Below are 14,497 nucleotides of genomic sequence, written 5' to 3' on the forward strand. Positions count from 1 at the left end.
GGGAGCCGATCGGGCTCTCCCTTCTTGAGCATGGACGTCAACGGCGCCGCAATCTTGCCGAAGTGGTCGACGAAACGTCGGTACACGTTACACATACCCAGAAACGAGCGGAGCTCGGTCTGGGTTCGTGGCGGCTTGGCCTCGGCCAAAGTCGAGACATTCTTCGGGTGGACATGAAGTTCCCCGGGTCGAATGATGTGGCCCAGGTACTCCACGGAGTCCTGAAAGAATTTACACTTGTTCAATTTCAGTGATAACCCCTCTTGTTGTAACGCAGAGAGAATAACCTTGACATCCTTGAGATGAGTTTCATAATCCTTCGAGAATATGATAATGTCATCTAGATAGATGAGGCAGCTCTTCCATCGGTATCCAGAGAGGAGAATGTCCAACATCCGTTGGAATGTGGCGGGCGCATTCATTAGCCCGAACGGCATTCGGTTAAATTGATAAGTACCGGCATGACACGTGAACGTGGTTTTCGGACGGTCTTCTTCCGCAACGGGGATTTGCCAATAACCCGAGTTACAATCTAGAGTTGTGAACACGTTCGCTTCGCCGAGCGAGTCCAGACACTCGTCCATGCGAGGAATCGGGTAAGTGTCCCGTACTGTCATCGCGTTCAAACGTCTGTAATCGACGCAGAAACGGAGGGATCCATCCGGTTTGGGAATGAGAACCACCGGGGATGCCCATTCTGATTGTGATCGGGAGATGACCCCGCTTGAGATCATCCCATCCACGGCGTCTTGTTCGGCTTGTCGAGACCGAGGTCCAGCCCGATATGGCTGACATCGAAACGGCTTCGAGCCAGGGTTGAGTTCGATCCGGTGCTGCGTAGCCCGGACTTCCCCGAGATCGCCACTCCACATACGGGAGTACGGCGTAAGCATGTCACGTACTCGCGTGCGGGCATGCGACGGCAGATGTTGGAGGGAGACAGCATCAAATTCTTGGGGTTCTTCCTTCGACGAAGCCGGGGGGAGCTCCTCCCCCTTCTCAGATTGGGGCTTGTCCCCTTCTGTAAATTCCGCCGCTAGGAGGGCGTTGAGAGGCATCGCGGTGCGTATTATGGCACGCGGATGAGGGGTAACGTACCCCAGCACCTGGTTCTTCGAGAGGCGCTTGGGGGCGGGGGCGAAGTTGGCTACCAAGACCTTGAACTCTCGAAGTGCGGTGATGTGCGCGACCCCATTCGACAGGGAGACGCGGTGTTTTGCATATAACTGCGGGTTGGGTTCCAAAACGGAAAGACCCGTGCGACCGTTGGTCACATGCACCCAGGCTTGCGTCTCGGGTGGTATGATAACCGGACGAGAAACCTTGAGTTTGGGGGAAACTCGACCCGGGTCGTTTTCATACTCCTGCTCCGAGGGGAGCGGAGGTGCTTCGGCTCGACGAGTTGCCGGTTTTCTCACGATGGGGATTTTCGTCCCATCATCGAGCTCGACCACCTTCCGACGTGGATAGATGGCCTCGACAAACTTGTCGTTAAAGTCACAGCCCAGGATGACGGGGGCTGCCAGGCGCTCGCACACGATGAACTTGCATTTCATGGTGCGAGTGGCTAGTCGAACAACGAGGGTGATGGTCCCGCTTGTTCGTAACGGCCGCCCATTCGCGTCAGCGATCGTCGGGACATCCTCCGGTTCGACTAAGCGCTCCCATCCTTTGGGCAGGGTGTCGGCGCGGACAAAATTGGAGCCGGCACCCGTGTCCAGGATGGTGAGTTGACGCATCATGATGGAGGTGGTGATCCCAAGGTCGGCGTAGACCTTGTAATTACGTCGAGACAGTGTACAAACTGGCTCGACGGCCTTGTCGTCGGGGGAGCGCCTCCCGTTGTTAAGACGCCACGGTCGGCGGAGCGTCCCCATGCCCGTCGGATCGGGGTTGGAGGGACTCGCTTGGCGAGCGTGTCTCCGCCCCAAGACGCGGATCGCCGGCTTCGGGGGCGGAGGTGACGCGGAGTCCCGCGATGGAATGTCAGCGATTTTCAGCTGTGGGTCTCCTAGTTTTTCGGAGAGGGGGTTTTACCGCTCGGGGGGCTTGAATTTTCCGACGCGGAGGGAGACTTCGACGGCAAGACGGGTGCGATCAGCCGATTCGCCTCGAAACTGAGGAGGGCTACAGCGCGCAAGTACGCGTCTGTCGGAACACGGGCCTTCTGTGCCGCCGTGAGCTTCTCAAAATTATGAGGGACGAGCGACACATCGCGCACTTTCATGCTACAGTCGGGGTTAATATGATCCCCGACTTTGCAGCAGGTGTAGCAGATGATTTGCGGGGAAGGTGTCTTCATATCCCGGGTTCCCTCTCGACCGGCCCACCCGGGAGACTTCTCGCGCGGTCTCGGAAGCCGGGGCGGGTCCTTGTAGGTCGGCCGCCGCTCTCCGTAGAACAACGAATCCTTGTCGTTGAATGAGGGCATACTGTCTGCAATCGCCAACACTTGCTTGGCGGCGGGTCTCGCGAAGTCAACGCGTCTTCTTCCGCCAGCCGTCTGCGCGCGGTAGGCCGCCCCTTGAGCGCGGGCTTCGGCCACCGTGTCTTCTAATGAGGATCGGGGGCGATTCTCCCTTGCTTGGAGCACCAACGGCTTGATCGCCGGAAGGAGGCCCTCTATGAACAGGGTAGTGCGTTCATAGGGGGAATGGATGTCCCCACACCGCGCAAGGACGGTTAACATACGAGTCGCATACTCGGTCTCCACTTCGCCGGGTTTTTGGCGTAAATCCCGGACCACAGAGAGCGCTTGCTCGATCTGAATATTCGTAGCATACGTACGAAGCAACCAGTTCACTGCTGCTGGCCACGACGCAATCCCTTGATTGCGTCGGAAATATCCTCGATGGGATTCGTTCGCCTCCTTCGCCGGCGGGTTGAGAAGATGCGGCAAGGCCATTAGAGCCATTGCCTCCGACATTTCTGCGTTGTCGAAATTCTCCTTACATCTAGCCAAAAAGCTGATGACTTTGATCGGGTCGGACCCGTTAAACTTGTACTCTCCCATTACGACGAGGAGATATTGCACGCGCTTACGCGTCGTGGAGTACACCTTTGCATCGACGGTGGGGTCGGTATTCACGAGACGGTAAGCTCGATAATTACACGCGCCGCGGAAGCGATGGTTGGTCGGTTTCCACACCGTGACACCCTTCGCCTTAGGGCCGAAGGTCGGTTGTGGTACCGTGAATGCCTCGGCTTCGGAGTCCGAATCGGAGTCGGATTCTGAAGCTGAGGGCGGAGATCCCCCCGAGTAACCGGAGAAATCCTCCGGTTCAGGTCGGCTTCCGTGGCCGGACTTGTGACGGTGGCCTTCGGTCTTGACCTTCTTGTCGCGAGACGATCTTGGTGACGGGCCTCGGGCGGCCGCTAGGTCCGCGGTAGGATCTCGGTGTCCCTCCATCGTCAGGGGATCGGGGAACGGGATCCCGGCGGCCGTGAGAGCCGACTTCGTGACGTCGGCGAACAGTAGATTTTCGTCCAACGGTTGTAACGCATGTAACTGCGGGTTGGGTCTTGGCTTCGACGCGGTCGACTCGTCCGGTCTACCGGGGGCGGGTCGTGTCTGCGCCGTTTCCAAGGCGAGGTTACGCCGACGGAGGTCGTTGACTTCCTGCGTCAGGCGATTTACTTCCTCCCGTAGGGGAAGGAGCGTCTCGTCGACGGTGGACCCGATGTCCTTCTGCCACGCTCGAGTTAGAACGCCTTCTAGTGCGGCGAGGCGATCACGTCCCTGTTGGGACTGTACCTCTGCCTGAGCGGCGATCTTACCCGCAACAAGGCTGTCCAACATCTCGCGTATCTTGGCGGTGTGCGAGTTGAGTTTCTCCTCGATTAAGTTGAGAGAGAACCTCTCGGCTTCACGGAGTCCTTCGTGGCGGTTCCGCGTGATCCACGCCGCGACGGGCGCTGGGACGTCTCTCGGACCAGTGTCATGGGACGACTCGGAGCCGGTCACCATGGCGAGTACACCTAACGATCGGTGCGTGAGGGAAAAGCGTAGGTAGGAGAGATAGAAAGGGAAAGTAGGTCAGGGAAGAAAGAGGACACTCGGATGCACGAGAGTATCGACTGTTTCTAGGTCGGGAGACCAAAATGTCGTGCACTACAGCCACGGGTGGCGGCTGTAGGCAGAGCGACGCGCGTTCGGACGCGTAAGGAAATTCGGGAGACCACCCGGTGGATGACCGGAACCGGGATCCGGGCGCGGCTTGCGCGGTAGGAAAGTAGCAACGTAGTCAGCAATAAACAGGATGAATTAAAGGAAAAACAGAACTAACAGAACGGACAGCACAGTAATTAACGTAGCGCTCGCGCGGTTGGGGTCGACGCGCGCGGGGAAGGCAGTTGGGATTCCAGGGGTGTAGATGGCTCGGTCGGTATGGGCGAGCCAGTACCGAGTCGAGGCTACAACCTGGAATCCAGAAACCAAGGTAAAAGACCCGAGGCTTCGTGCCTCTTTACTTTGATCATCATCGGGTTGACTATATAGTCCCCGTCGCCGTCATGGCGAAGCTAAATTATACTGTAAATTAGAGTAACTACAATATAACGGGTGTAGCCGCGAGGGGACCAAGTAACGGCCCCTATAGACCCGACAGGTGGCAGAGGGCTCACACGTGTCCACCGGTATGGTCCGGCAGAGAGACAAGAGTCCACGTGTACCCGTGGTGCACGTGGTGGCGGCGAGCGCGATTTTGGCGAGATTGGGACAGCTGTCCCGGTACCGAGTACAGAGCACTACACCCACTGGCTGTAGCAGACGCTTTTTGGTAGTCCAGGATAGTTCCATAAAACACTTGTTAGGCGCCGTCAAAATAATTGCCAAGTTGCCCCCTCTGGGAAGGGTCCCCTTCCTGGGCGGGGCAATTTGGGATTTTTTTGGCAGAGCCCCACAAGTTTTGAATGGCACTATCCCGAGCAGCCAAAAGTGTCCGCTACAGCCAGCCAGGTGTCCATGTGCCATCCACAACGAAAAGACGCTTGCAAAAACAACCTTTTTGGACGCCATTCGACATTTTCCGATACGTGCCAAAAGGGCTCAAATGGCAAAAATGGGCAATTTGGGGATTTTAGTTATGTACTGTGTTGGCGGCGAAGGAGGAAGGCCGCGCGCGTAGGAGAGCGAGATGTTTTTTCAGAAGCGAGAAACGTTTATTGCAAGGGGAGGGTCGGTCGGGGTGTGCTGTGTTCTGCCCCTGTTGCGGTGTGTCGCGGCGGGCCCCTTTCTCTCATAGAGGGGCCGCCAACATCTTCCACTCCACAGGACCGCCGCTCTTCAAAGGGAGATTGTCTACGTGTACACCTGGCGTACACGTGAACCAATAAAATCACCCTTTTGAAGGCTTTGGTCCTGGGGCCACTCCTGGCTATTGTATCCTGTACAGTTGTGAGTTTTTCACTGGTCATCCTGAGGCAAGGACGGAGGTTGGTTCCCTTCAAGTGTTATGAGGTGGTACTAGATGGTTCGGTAAAACGTGTTCCGTATCGGCAAAGTTATTCAGCATTAGCTGGCTCGGGTGCTCGTCCTCCCGTGCGTGTCCTCTCTCTCTTTCTCTCTTACTAGCTCTCCTCTAAGCTGTATAAATTCCTAGGCTCGCTCGCGTTTATTCCCGTTCTGCGCATCGTCATGCGCCTCATTGCACATCCCTTCCGTGCACTATCTCCTCCGCGATCCTTGGCTTCTGCATTTGCCCATGATCCTTCCTATTTCCGATTCAATGTCGCACTCCTCTCCCGCTGTCTGCTTCCTCTCTATATGTATGTGTTCCCTCATACGCACACCCTAATCTATGCTGGTGACCCTTCCGGCTCAATACACAAAGGCCATAAACATTGTATTTACCCAAAGTGCAAGTCTGCATTAAAACGCCACACCGCTTACACGTGCACAACAGTCTAAATCTTCACAACAGTACCCCAAATCTCCACCACATACTGGAAAGCGATTACAGAGATTCCACAACTTCCTCTTCACCCCTCAAATCCTTACTGAACGCTTGCCTCGAGAGTGTACTACTCATTGCCGCTCCGATTCTCGCGCCAGAAGTCGGAGAAAAACGATCCGGCTGTGGGGGAGACAGCGGGGCTGGGGATTTTGGTTCAGCTGCTGACTTTGTACGGCGATTCTCCTTCGAGAATCGCATCTGGGCTTGACTGCAGTCCCGCTGTTCCTTCTTCTCAGCTTTGAGATGCCTCTCAACAGCAAGTTTTACGTCTTTCTCTTTTCTGCTTTCGACTATATCGCCCAAAGGCAAGTACAGAGCAGGTGTGCGTTTTGTAACTCCACACTTTTCTCGCGCCCTGCGTTCGAACTTTTTATGTTCGAGAAACGCATGCTTGTCAAAAGGATTTTATTCACACTTCTTCTATTGCGCAAAAGCATCTCCACATCCCTGAGTCCCGTTGTGGGGTCTTTGGCAGCCTCCAAAGTTTTTTTGAGCTGACGAAAAGTCCGGTTGTCGGGGTCCCGGGTTCTATTTGTGACATTCACGGAAGCGACTTTGCCACTTTTGGGTAGCATGTGACCGCATTTGGTGCTAATATCTTAAACCTGTTAAGAAAAGAATAGTCCATTGGCCATAACCCCGACTTTTCTAAGCTTACCTTAATCTTATCCACCGTGATTTCACTGTAAGCCAACATCGCCACCATCAGATTTGCACGCACACTTCGCATGTCGAGCGTTGTTTGTTTATGAAGCAGGTCCCGGTATTTGCGCATCTCTTTTTTGAATGCACTGTTTATGTCCTTGTCGCAGGGTTGCAAGAAGTGAGTCGTGTTTGAGGGAGAAAGAACGACTTTGCACTTTTTTGCTTGCACAACTCGAGCCACTCGAAACCTTCTCGTGAGGAGTGACCGTCAAGAGTCACACAGTAGGAACGCTCCAGGGGTAGGGTCTTCCTCAAAAATGTATCCACATGCTCTATCACAAAGGAAATGAGTCTCTTTTCCATACTTCCCCTGTCTGTTGTCATTATTACGGTTCCCTTCTCAAACCACATTTTTTGAGACAACCTACTAGTTTGCACGGAAGGGCATATTATTTCGGTCTGTTCGAGTGGAGTGACCCATCCGCTCATTACTTTTTTTTCCTTCTACAATGAAAAAGGGAGGAATTTTGCGACCAGATGCCGAAGCGGCCACCACAATCGTTATTTGCTTGTTGTATTTTCTTACCAAGCCAAATACCCACCGTGATTGGTGCGTGAGGACCCAAATACTTAAGTTCTTACCCCATATTGACAGTCCACAGCTGTCTCGTCGAGGTTCCAAAGGCGGGAGGCGTCGTTGAATATGCCAGGATTAGCATGTTGCACTTTTTTCAACGCATTTGAAATGGTTGACACATGGGTGAAATCTTCAGCCGCCAACTTTGCGACGTCTTTGTTCTCACTTTTTCGATAAGTGACGTCTCTATTCACTGCACGCCAATGGCGGATGGTGTCTTGAGACGGACTGCCAAATTCTGTGCGAAATCCTGGACGTCCGTCAGACGCTATATGAGTCATTATATTTCTCACATCACCGTTTGAGAGTGCAGAACCCTTTTCTGCCGCGTATACAATCCTTTTCTTTATCAAAGTTGACTCTTGTTCAGTAAGAACTGTGCGGCGTCCTCTGCGGTGGGCTTCTGGCAATAGAAGGGCGTTGAGTTTGGATTCATCACGCTCCTGGAGGGTGTGATAAATCTGATCTACTGTTGTGCGAGGTGCATTTGTCGCTTTCACGACGGCAGACCGTTTAGTACCTATACGAAGGAGTGTGGTGGCTTGTTCCCGGTGCTTTTTCATGAATGCGTCGCGTTCCTGCCCCCTTTTTTCGATTGCACTCTGCATGCGCATGGAGAGTCCCATGACGCACGAATACTTGTAGTCAAAGTCATGATGTCAGTGCTGTAGAAGACAGTTTTACGAGCGTTGGGACGCCGTGGGGCTGCAGGAGTTTGAATTTTGGCGGACTTCTGCATCGCAGGGCAACGAGGGAGGACGAAAGAAATTGTAATACTATCGCTGGCATGGCAACGGCGTGTTCTTGAGAATCTGGAAGTGTAATACTAAAAATTCCCAAATTGCCCCCGATTCCCAAATTGCCCCGGTCAGGAACGGTACATTCGGTAATTTAGAACTTACGAGCGAACTTGCTGTGCCTCTAGGGGCTACCATTACCCTTCAAACTACAAGTTGGTACCCCCAAAGTTGAACGGAATAAAACAATAAATGAGAAAACATCTTCTGCATCACTTCTGGTCTCCATTGTAGTCTCATTTCAACCACAATCCCACCCAGTACACACTACTTGAGCCAATAGGCGTGCAGAAGATTCAAAATGACTGTCATATTTGAAAAGATATACCTGTTTGAAGCCGCCATTTGTGCAAAATTGCACCCGAGAATTGAACAGCCAAATGGTCGGCCAGTGCAAACAAAATGCAAATTTTTTACTCAAGAATGTCTTTCCTGACACTCACGCGCTGATCTGTCAACTCCATTTCGTTAACTGTCTTGTGCTGCGTTCCGAGCAGCAAATTCCCGTTTCGCAGTAATGAGTCTCGGCGTCGATTGCCATGTCAATGGCATAGGACGAACAGAAACGTTCGGGACGCCGTACTTAAGCACTCGGGCATGCAGCGAACGCTTCTCGAATTCTAATCGAGCATTTTTTGTGCGCTCGTATGCTATTGCGTCCTTTTCGGCTTTTTCTGCCTTCTTCCGTCTCTTTCCGCCCGCTTCGCAGTATAAAAACCATCTCTCTCCCTCGCCATTCTTAGCGCCTCGCTCGAGGTGAGGCATAAGCCATTTGTGGTATCGACAAAACCATTTCGCAGAACAACAGGTTGCAAACCTATCAATTGACGCTGTTTTGCGCGTTTCTCGTCGATCATTTTTTCAATATCCTGTACTGTAGCAAGCTTACTGGCGTGTTCAGAGGACCACGGTAGTGGCGTGTTGGTCAGACTTCTCCAATTAAGAGGATGAACGCCGGATTTTGCAAAACTGGACGTTATGTTCGATCTTGTAAATGCCTTTTCGTATGCTGTTCTCACGAGTTTCAAGAAATCGAACACATCGCATTTGTTGTGGCTCATTGGCGACGACAGACCTTCCACAAGGTTTCGCAGGTGTGCTTTAAATGAATTGAAAACTCTCACATCCAGCGGCTGAGTAACTCCACTTGTATGGGCCGGCAACGCATAAACAAATATGCCACCCTCCTCCAGCGTTTATAAAGCCCTGAATCTCATATAGGAACGATAACCATCCAAAAGCAAAAGTATTTTTCCTTCCTTGAGTCGTCAACTCTTTGCAATCGTCAACAAAAAAATTTGCCCAGTTGTAAAAGTTCACAGAATCAACTCCAGCTACATACTCTTTCAAAGTCACAATACTGTTTTTTGGGCAACAATCTGCAAACGTTTACATTATTTCGCCACTGTCGTTGCCATCAACAACTCTGTATTTGAGGCGTTTCCCTTTCAACACAAAAAGACAGCGACCAACACAACCACTTGCAAAAACCACGGGCATCATTGTCACACGTTCGATGTTCTTAAATTCAGAGGAGCGAAGCTGTGCTCGAGTCGCTCGAGTGACGAAACTTTTTCGACGGTCGGACTGGAAGCAATCCTTGTTCGGGGAAATTCATGTTTCGTCGAGGTTGGCGATTCGATACTTATCAATTTTGTGTACATCTATGATGCGTGAAACCTCCAAAAAATGAGTGGTTAGAGTTTCAGCATTATGTGCTTTGAACCTCATCTCTTGTTCCTTACTGCATCGTCGAAAGCTGATAGAGTCGTAGTGGCGTTCAATAACTTTTTTAGGAAGCGTCGGCCAGGTCTGCAATTAATAAAGGGGAGCTTCGCACGACGCTCTACCGGTAGAGATTGATCAATCATCTGCACTGCATCGAGTATGTCCTCTCGACCGAGTGGGAATCCCCTTGATGAGTACTTGTTGATGAGTTCCACGATGACGTTTTCTTCTTCGCGGTGAAGATATGTCCGCGATAATGTCGTCTGGACACGATGGAATCTTTTGTACTGGTATTAGAAAGTAGAACGTGGAAGTCCAGCTATTGTAGCAGCTTTCCTGCGACTGGCGCCGTCCCTGTCGACCGCAGCGACGGCCTTTTCAAAGCGTCGGTCTGCCTTTGATACCTTTCGCAACCTTCCCATTCCTGCCAGTGTGTGGTTTTGGAAATGAGCTGGTGGCTCGAGTTTACATTTATTTGCAATGTGCGGCGTCATGTAGGTGTTTATTGCATCGCCAAATCCGAATATGGTGACAAAAGGGTCCTGTTTTCATTTCGCGCGAAGCTACGCCGAGTTAAACATTTCAGGATTGCCATCAATCTGATCGTTTTTTGCATTATGTTAAATCTTGAATATAAAATTAACTTTTAGTTTTGTTCAACAACGGAGTACAGTGTTCAACTTTGGGGGGTACCAACTTGTACCCTAAGGGTACAGTACACAGTATGTCGCCGAGAGCCGCCCATCCCTGCTTCTTCCAAGACCTGGCAGGTGCATTTCCGATACCGCTCTACCACCCTTTCCTCCCTCACCTCCTTCTCTCAAGGAGAGATCCCCATCATGAACCCCCGCTTCCGGCACCGTTCCCGTGTCCAGCCGAGCGGCTACGCTTTCCTCCTCTTCCTGCAGCTGCTGGACCGCATGGCCTCTCTCGGCGTGCGGCCCCCGGTCACCATCTCCATAATAATTCTTAACCTGTTTATCTTTGCCGTCCCCATTTTGCGCCCCTTCGCCCCCCCGGGCATCTCTCCCTACCTGGCCCGTCTCCATGCGTGGACGTCGCCCTCCCACGCTTGCCTCATCCCGCAAAAAGTCCTGGACGGCGAACGCTGGCGCTTGATCGTCCCCGCATTCGTACATGGCTCGGATTTGCATGTCTTGTACAATTGCATCAGCTTTTTGTACAAAGGCGTCACGCTCGAGTATGTCATGGGCTCCGTCTACTTTCTGGCACTCATCGTCTACTTGAGCTTTGCCCCACTAGTCATCTATGTCGGCGTCGCGTTTTTGGCGAGGGAACTCGATATTGCGCCGCAGATGATGAGCAACCGCGTCGTGGGCTTCTCGGGTGCCATTTTTGGTCTCAAGGTGATCTTGAATAGTGATCCTAGGTGTGCGCAAGCGGCGAGACGGATTTTTGGTGTGTCGGTGCCCGGAGGGAGAGGCGTCTGGCTCGAACTCGTGCTGGCGCAAATGGCTGGGCCTCGCGTCAGCTTTTTGGGCCATCTTTCGGGGATCCTTGCCGGCATGATTTATGTCTATGTGCCGAAGATGATCTCTAAGCGCATATCAGCGCCGAGACATCGCGATTGAATTGGTCATTGCGCGTCGAGCATGGATATCTCTCGATCGCGATTCCGTTGGGAGCGTTGTAACAAAAAGGAGAAAATATAAAGCACGGCGAAAGAGCTCCATTTGAGCTCGATGTATATAGGAAAACAGTCAAAAGATACAGGCTTTTTGGAATGTCGTGGGGATTATTCGTGTCAAGTAACAATCAAGTCAAAGTAACTCTGGACCACGTCCATTATGTGTACAGGGTGCTACAGCCTCCTCAGCCTTGCACCGCTTCCTTACCTTGTTTCTAACAAACCACAGGCAAGGTGAGATCAATTTAGTCTACAGTTTGAGATCGCCGAAAGCACGGGAAACAACCTCCACTTTTCCGTTTCCGTTGTTCGCCTCCTGAGGACGGCGACCCCTTGGCATTTGGCGAAGTGTCCACTTGCGGTTTGGGAAGATCCGGTAAGAATCGAAATTCTCTCATCATCGCAATGAATGGCTCTGGATTCTTGGAATCCAACACGCCGGCATCGGGTTCAGCAAACCCTCGTTGCAGGAAAGGCATCATCGTTTCAAAGTCCATCGTTAATAAGCGGGTTTCGCATCGCCTCAAAACTGCCAAGCAAGCCTTCAGGATCACCTTCGGGCTTCCGCCGAGGAACATTAGGTCCCATACACGGAGCAAATGACGATGTGGAAAGTTATGTGATAAAGCCGTGATGAGCCACGCGTCTGCATACAACTCAAGTGAAACATTTTCCCTGTCGCAGTGTGCACTCAATTCGGGCATGTAGTGCGCAATCAGGGGCTTCAGCTCGGAAATCCACTGAAGCATTAAGGGGAAACCTGGCGCAAACACTTTCTTGTACTGAAACCGGCTCATAAACTGAACCAGCATCAGAAACGCCTCTTCTTCATCTGCAGCATTCATTACTAACACGGCTGCAATGGAGGACATGCCTTGGCAATAGCCCACTTCCGGCACATAGCGGGCATAAGCTCTTAATATTGAGCGAAGCGATTGGACCCCGACTTGCGCACCACCAGCCCAGAATAAAGAATGTAGCGGCATGGTTCGAGTCACATCGACTTCAATCGTGTGTTCAATGTCATCAGGGAGCGTGACTTCGTCCGCTCCCTTGCATAGCTTTGAGTACAGTTTTGGCTTTGCTTCCCGAAGAGCGGCGGTGCTAAGTAAAATAGGCCATAGTTTGCGACGCATCGGTGGTGGCACCGGTACCAGAGCAAGCTCACGGTAGGCGGCAACACGGCTTGAGCGGCCTCGCTCCCGTTGCAGCATATCCGGACGATTTTCAATGACCTCTTTCCACACTCGCTCATTTTCGGTCTCGCGAGTTAGCTGGCTGTTTGTCTTTTGCAAATGATTATTCTTGCCGTCCCTCTCTGCGGCCCTCTTCGTGGCCGAGGAAAACATGAGCAGCGGCGAAATGAGCTTAGATTTGCTCGACGCGCCTGCGGCGGAAGAAACACTTTCGTCATCCACTTCCCGGAAGTTTCGATCAAAGTCGGGGTCTTGCATCGGAGTGAGCAGCGAGTTCGGGCGCAAACTCGACCCGGAGTGACGTTCTGTCAACGCGCTGGGCACTGACAGGGGCCGCGAACCACGTTGCGACCCTCCAACCTTAGAGCTGGGTGAAGGGATGGTTGCCGAAAGCCTTTCGACGACCGGGCGAATTTCCGATGTGTCCACCATGCCTCTCCGCTTTTCCGGGGACCCCAAGGCGGCTGTGTTTCGGTTTTCCTTCGCACCGACGATTGAGCGTTGCGCAAGCGCCTGCACATCGAGCGCATACGCGCTCGGCACAGACGGGACGTTGGGATTGAGAATGTCGTCATCGGCGTTTGCCAGTTTGTCCGCAAGGTTGGCAACGACGTCGACTTCGCAAGCAGACATGCTATACGTGCGCACGGCGTGACGCATGAAATGGCGGTCGCCCGGCGGAGAACTGAGAACGCCGGCCTCCTCGTGGACGATTTCTTCAAGGCCGTCAAGATCTTCCACTGAGGTGTACGGCTCCTCCAGCATGCGCTGCTGAAGCTGCATGAGCCCCGTCTTCCTGCGACGCGGGCGGGCATTGTCCTCATCGTCATCGTCGTCGTCGTCATCATCATCATCATCGTCATCGTCGTGACCGGAAGCGCGGTTTTGTCTCGAGTGGCGATTTCGGGCCTTCCGCACGGCCTCGTCCTCGACAAGGAAGCCGTACTCATCAATAGAGCGGCCCGAGATCTGACCAGCGGCGACGGTGCTCCTCGCTGCAGCTGCAAAGTCGCCAGACACGGTGGCATGCCTCGCTGCGGCCTTGATCTTCGCCTCCGCGCCATGATTCTGCAAGATGCGCCGCGCATGCCTCCGAAACGACATGACGACCAACCCATCAATGGTAGCAGAGCGCAGGTCGGCAGGTATGCGGTCATCGGTCTCACTCAGCAAGGCGGTCATGGATGCGACAACGTGCTCCGTCTCGACGATCTGCACGGCGCATCTGGGCCCGGACCACGCGGCGATGGCGGCGAGCCCTGCGGCGGCGCGCAGGCGTATGTCCATGGGCTGTTGCGGGCGCGCGGCCGCGGCCAGCACGACGAGCGCGCCAGTAGAGATGGCGGAGGCGCACGCGGCCGGCGCGCACACCATGAGCTTTGCCAGGGTGCGGATGGCGGCGTTCCACACGAGGCTATCCGTCGAGAGTCGTGCGTCCGCGACGGCGGGTGAAGGCGGCGGCTCATAACGCGGGCCGGGGCGCTTGCTCTGGCGCTGGTGCGATGGCGACGGGAGCGCGGCAGAAGGCGGGTCTGCGATGAGGGCCGTGACGGCCTGCACGCCGTCCGCAGCCACGAAGGCGTCGCGGAATGGGCGCTCGGTCGCAAGCGCGTGGACGGCGACGAGGGCGGCCGCGTGGTCGTCCGGCGCGAGCGGGGCGTTGAGCAGCGCGAGCAGCGAGGACGGGGCGTCGGGGGAGGCGGCGGCGGCGGTGGCGGCGACGCGGGCGGGGCCGGGCGTGGCATAGGCGATGCGCAGAAGATAAAGCGCGCGGCGCGTTGGGGCGAGGGCGGCGGGGGGATGGTTGCGCAGGTGCGGCGGGAGGGTGCGCAGGATGGAGGTTAGCCAGGGGGTGAGGGGAGGGTAGGGCGGGAGAGGCTTGCGATTGCGCG

At 53.9% G+C, this 14,497-nt stretch overlaps 1 protein-coding gene; it reads right to left on the minus strand.

The window, feature by feature from the left end:
- Positions 1 to 11,476: 11,476 nt before the first annotated feature.
- CHC_T00005590001 (hypothetical protein) lies at positions 11,477 to 13,979 on the minus strand. XM_005717418.1 is given in 2 exon segments: positions 11,477 to 11,654; positions 11,655 to 13,979. 1 exon segment carries the CDS (start codon positions 13,977 to 13,979, stop codon positions 11,655 to 11,657), a length of 2,325 nt encoding a protein of 774 aa, XP_005717475.1. The 3' UTR covers positions 11,477 to 11,654.
- Between the last annotated feature and the right edge of the window lie 518 nt (positions 13,980 to 14,497).

Source organism: Chondrus crispus, genomic scaffold, assembly GCF_000350225.1.
Source record: "Chondrus crispus Stackhouse genomic scaffold, scaffold_30, whole genome shotgun sequence".
NCBI lineage: Eukaryota > Rhodophyta > Florideophyceae > Gigartinales > Gigartinaceae > Chondrus > Chondrus crispus.